Source organism: Mastomys coucha, unplaced genomic scaffold (genome assembly GCF_008632895.1).
Source record: "Mastomys coucha isolate ucsf_1 unplaced genomic scaffold, UCSF_Mcou_1 pScaffold21, whole genome shotgun sequence".
In the NCBI taxonomy this organism is placed as follows: Eukaryota; Metazoa; Chordata; class Mammalia; order Rodentia; family Muridae; genus Mastomys; species Mastomys coucha.
The window spans coordinates 107579615-107585614 of record NW_022196904.1 but is presented as its reverse complement, the minus strand read 5'-3'; the positions used below and the strand labels follow the sequence as shown (position 1 = coordinate 107585614).

Here is a 6000-nt window from a genome sequence, read left to right as displayed (position 1 = left end):
CTCCTCAGAGTCAAGCTGTCTCTGTGATCCTGTGATTCTGGGATCCTGGGATCCTGGGCTTGTTAGACCACCTGGAAGTGTGGCTTTCTCTGGTGTTGTGGGACTGGGTGGGAGGAGTTTTTAAAAAGAGTTGGTTTGGTTGGCTTTTTTTTTTTTCCCTTCACCATTCTTCTGTCTTTGTGCCTTCTTGTTTTGAAAACAACTAAGCAGATATTCATCTGCAAAGGATGATGGATGGAAGGAAGGAAACTTAGTCCTTGAGAGAATCATGAAAATAGCTTCCTTATTGAATTACTCTCTCAACTCTTCCTGTTCCTTGAGAAAAATAAATTATCACTAAGGTATTGGTCTGCCCCAGTGCCAGAGACTTGAACAGAATTATTGTACAAATACAATTTTCAAGTGACCCAGACCAACTTGCTCATTTTTCCAGTGGCTTAAACTAAGGGCAGATAGATGATACAACATACTCTGTCCACTGATTGCTATTACAAGTCAGGATTGGACAAGAACTTCTTATCTCCTGCCCACAGTGGTTAGTATCTCAGTAGCTTTACTGAGGACGGATACTTTAGAGCAGTGGTTCTCAGCCTTCCTGATACTGACTCTTTAATACAGTTCCTCATGTTGTGACGACCCCCAACCCAAATTATTTTTGTTGCTACTTCATAACTGTAATTTTGCTATTGTTATAAATTATAATGTAAATATCTGTTTTATGATAGTGTTACACAACTCCTCTGAAAGAGTCATTTGATTCCCAAAGGGGTTGAGACCCATAAGTTGAGAACTGCTGCTTTAGAGAACTGTATGGCTATTCCTGTTTGTCAACTTGGCCATATCTGGAATGAACTACAGTCCAGAATTGGAGGGCTGTCATCCAGATCTTGAGGCTGGAAGACACAAGTATTTGACCTGGATCTTGGCATGGAGATTTTGAGGCATGAAAAGCTTAGGCCAAGGCACAAGGTACATGCCTTTAATCCCAGGAGACTAAGGCAAGATCATCTCTGAGTTCAAGGCAATCCTGGGACAAAACAAGTCTCACATCCAGGCCTGGTCGTACACACCTTTAATCTGGGCCATACCTTCTGCTGGAGACCTACATAAGGACATTGGAAGAAGGAAGATTCTTCTTCACTGCTTGTTGCCAGCACATCTGTTGGAATCTACGTCTACAGAAGACCAGCTGAAATAGCTAGCCTTGTGGGACTGAGCAACTGCTAGAGTCTTGGACTTCCATTTCTCAGCTGACCATTGCTGGGGAGTTGGACTACAGACTGTAAGTCATCATAACAAATTCTCTCAATATGGAAAGACATTCCATATGTTCTGTGACTCTAGAGAACTCTTAACTATTCAAGTATGCTATTCAGGTTTTCTCAGTTATCCCATTTCATAGCTAAAAAAACTGAGGCCCAATCAGGGGAGGGGGAGCGGACAGAGTTTTACCTAAGGCTAAGATGTCAGGAGATCAGTGGCACTAAAGGTCTGAACCCAAAACAGAGAGCTTGAGTACTTCATCTTTGTCTCCTTCTAGAACAAGGTGCTAATGTGTATTAATTCATCACTCACTCATAAATAAACAAGTATGCTGAGGTTTGGTCCTTTGTTATGTATTGTAATGCTAAACACTGGCCTCCAAGATCTGGTTGCCTCATATACACCAAGTGATGTGATTTGAAAATCAGGAAATGGGGAGATTAAAAGCTTGTGTCTTCTATTTCTTCACCCTCCTCTGCCTCTGGGGTTCTCTTCTTCCAACCTCATGTTGGCTTGATAGAGCAGTGTAATGATGGACAATATACTGCTTTTCCTCAATAATTAAAGCCAATCTGTGTGCCACTGCCAGGCTGTAGTATTTAACTCCTATAAAAGTTACACTCTAGCCTGGGAAGGTTCTGGAAGGATGAGTCTGAAAGCTGCTCATATGTTACTGAGTTGACAGAGAAATAGCTTTAGGTTGCAGGGTCCCTCGATTTGCATTATGATATAAGAACCTATCTGTTTGGTCCTCTGTATTCATAGGCTTGCCTTTGACGGCCTTCTCTAGTGTCTCACTGATGGTTTCCTCGGGTCTATTGGTCTCTGCCTCTAATTAAAGCCTTTCTTGCCACACATGATATTTAGATATTTAGAGTTTCCTAATACTTCAAAGCCTTCACTCTTTCAGCAGAGAGGGCTCAATGTATGCTTGAAGGTAACCTTGAGGAAGTGAGTTAAAATCTGAGTATCCGTGCAAGCACTGAGTGTGTTTGCCTCCTGTAATTCTAGTGTTTGGGAGGCAGAGATGGGATTTAGGAATCCCAAAAGCTCTCTTGTATGAGGCTATTGAGATGCTTCAGCTGTTTAAGTGGCTTTTGACTCATCTCGATGACCTGAGTTCAGGCCTGGGCACCAACATGGTAGAAGGAAAGAACCAACTTCCCCAAGTTTGTATTCTGACCTCCATAATTCACTGTGACACACACACGCACACACACACACACACACACACACACATACACAAATAAATAATAAACAAAAACATTATTTTTGAAAAGGTCTCATGATGTAGCCCTGGCTAGCCTGGAACTTGCTAATTAGACTAGGTTATCTTTGTACTCATAGATATGTGCCTGCCTCTACCTGCAAAATACTAGGATTAAAGGTATGTGCAGCCATACCTGGCCAAAATGTAATTTTAAGGTAGTAGGAGAGTTTGCCACAATATGTAAGTTGAAGCACTAGGAAGATGTCAACTCCTGACTTCCGTAAGTGCACACATACACACTCTCAAACCCTCATACACGGAATCATACTACACACACAAACATATACACGTAAGAAGCAACCTCTGCTTCCCCTCGGTCTACACACTTCCAGCAACACACACATGCTGACGTTACAGAAGCTGCTTTATTATTTCACAATTTATTTTTGGACTTTGTCCCCAGAAACACAAGCACTAGCTTTGAGACAGGTGGCCCTATCTTTGTCACCTATGTTAGAAGGACTGGTTCAAACGTGGGCATGTATGTGTTCCTTGTGGCACTGGACAGCCAGGGAGAAAGGAAAGCCTTCAAAAGATAGCTGTGTTGAGGGGCTTCTGTGGGTCTGACAACCTGACCCTCATGTCTATGGAGGTCAAGTTTAAAGAGAAGCTGAACCAAGCAAGGGTGAGAGGTGGATGACTAATGGATCCAGTGACACCCAGCCCTGGCTGCAGACTCTAAGGCAATGTTTTTTGTTTTGTTTTGTTTTTCGAGACAGGTTTTCTCTGTGTAGCCCTGGCTGTCCTGGAACTCACTCTGTAGACCACGCTGGCCTTGCACTCAGAAATTCTCCTGCCTTTGCCTCCCAAGTGCTGGGATTAAAGGCGTGCACCACCACTGCCCAGCTAAGGCGATGGTTTTTATACTCAACAAACTGATCAACAAAAACCCCTAACCTATCTTTGTGCCGGGCACCATTTGAGGAAGTGTAAGCTATTATGACCTTCAGTTCTTAAGTTTTCCTACACCCTTCTGCCTTAAGCTAATACATTCCTTGCTAATGAGCTGGGTTTCCATTATACCGATAAGGATTTTTTAAATGTGTATGTGTGTTTGTATGGGGGCACTCACCTGTCCGAGTGGACACATGTAGAAGCTAGAGGTTGATGCCAGGATGCCTTGCCTCTATTGTTCTCCAACTTTGAGATGGGGTTTCTCAACTGAACCCGAAGGTTGCCATTTTCACTAGACTAGCTACCCAGTGAGCTCCCAGGATCCACCTGTCTGCCCCTGCTCTGAGTTACGACGGGTACTTGACATTATACATAGCATGTGTGTGTGTGTGTGTGTGTGTGTGTGTGTGTGTGTGTGTGTGTGTTCTTCTGAGTCAAACGCAAGTCCTCATGGCTGCATAGCAGGCACTTCACCCACTGGACCATTCCTCCAGCCTCCAACCAGATGGTTCCTAATGTAGTTAAAATAGAGTTTTAGATGATTCTTAGACGGGGAAACCTGTATTGTCTACAAGGAAACTCTGAGTAATGAGGTTAAAGAATAAAGTGTGTGCTGACCACTCACAAGACTCACAAGGTTCAGTTCCCACAGAAGAAGAGGGAAAGAAGGTGGGGAGGGATAGATGGATGGAGGGAGGCAGGAAGAAAACTCTCACGATAAACGAAGCACCACTACATCCATTAGAAGACCAAGAATCTTGATGAAGTGCCATTTCTAGTACCTGGGTTGCCTTGAGCCCAGTCCTTCCCCAGGGCTGACTTTCTAGTGATGATCCATTAAGACTTACCTTGGAGTGATGTGTGCCAATCACTTGCGCACAGCAACAGGTTTCTATCTGGACAGACAGGACTACTTCCTCTCACATAAGCAGGGTTCACTGCAATGGGGAGGGGAACATGGCCAATCAGTGCTTCCACACTAGACACTGAGGAACAGGTGATGGCTGACTGTGCTCCCAGTGGCCAGGAAGGGGCACCCACACTGTTGAGGTCCTATGAGATCCAAGATTAAGAACTTGGGTAGAAAATAGGACTAAAATACAAAACTCACACTATTAAAAAACTACTTAGGGGCTGGAGAGATGGCTCAGTGGTTAAGAGCACTGGCAGCTCTTGTAGATGACCTGGGTTTGGTTCCTGTTGGTGACAACTCACAGCCACCTGCCTCCTTTAGCCTCTGAGGGCACCCGCACATATGTTGTGCACAGCCATACGCACAGGCAAAACATCCATATACATTAAATAAAAAAAAAGCCTCAAAATAATTTTTATAAAATTAGTACTTTTGATTCAGCACAAAACCATGCTCATGTAGCTGATAAACACATTTTACAAAACTCTATTTTAACTACATAAACTTAAATTTATATACTTAAATTTCTATCTCACTCTGTAATTGGTTGTACTTGTTAGTTAATGAGTTACAAATCACATTGAAACCACTCGCATAGGTGAGGCAAAGGTTCCTTGAAGCTGTAGTGTTTTGTGACGCATGGGCTAAGTATGGCCTGATTTTCCTAGGGACAGAGTCCGCTCCCTGCATCTGTGTGACAGTGTCACATTCCGATGTATGCTTACGAAATTCATGTTAAGGACAAAAGGGAAACAACACAGAATACGGTGCACTCTAGAAGTTCTTGCTTGGGAATAATTCTCAGCTCTCTCTGTTGTTTCCAGTTGTTCCCCCCAGGCATGTTAGTCTCTGAGCTTCACTGTCCTCATCTGTAAAGCACGGGACGGGACTGCAATCTGACTGTTACACAGGATTGCTGGTGGAGCAATCTGTTAAGACATGTGAAATGGTCCAATATGCCTAGAATGCAGTGGACTTTTAGAGGGCTGCATCCTGTCCCTTCCTCTCTGCTGCCATTCCCAGCACTCCCTGCAGCTTATGAAGCTCTGCCTGTGCCTTATAGTACCAGCATCTGTGCTGTCCTTAGCCGGTCCTTCTCCACTTCCCTATCCATCCCTCTTTTATCTTCTTCCTGCTTCACCATCTCCTCCTCCCCTCCCCTCCCCTCCCCTTCCTTCCCCTCCCCTCTACTATTTGATCCTAGTGATGACACCTGGCTTCCTACACACCAAGTTCTATGTATGTTAGGAGGTCGTCTATCTGCGGGAGGAGGAGCCGGTGCTGCTGCTGCTGTGGCATGCCTGTATTCCCTGCCTTTTGCTTCCTTGCTGGGACACTAATGCCACCTGAACACATACTTACAGTAGCCACTTCTAGGATCACCTGCCATCTCCATGGATGCCATTTCAATGCCTTCAGGGTAATAATCTTCATTCTCCCTCCCTAGCATGCCAAAAGGGCCATTACTCCTGCAAGGAAACAGGGATCACACTGAATATGTTTGGTTGAGCATCTTTAAATTCCCAAAGCATGGCTGGCTACCTGTGATGGTCCATCTTTTTCTCACCTTGACTGGATTGACAAGGCCTAGGGAATTCATAAAGCACACATCTGGGAGTGCCTGTGAGGATCATTTCCAGAGAGGATTATCTAAGGGAAG

At 44.3% G+C, this 6000-nt stretch overlaps 1 protein-coding gene across 1 annotated transcript in view; it reads right to left on the bottom strand.

The window, feature by feature from the left end:
* Positions 1-6000, bottom strand: part of Tmc5 (transmembrane channel like 5) — an 82025-nt gene that overhangs the window by 49029 nt on the left and 26996 nt on the right. Inside the window, exons 4-5 of the mRNA XM_031388044.1 lie at positions 5703-5809; positions 4276-4365 (exon numbers count right to left, since the gene is read on the bottom strand). Coding sequence (XP_031243904.1) covers positions 4276-4365; positions 5703-5809 — 197 coding nt within the window. The remainder of the gene's footprint in view (positions 1-4275; positions 4366-5702; positions 5810-6000) is intronic.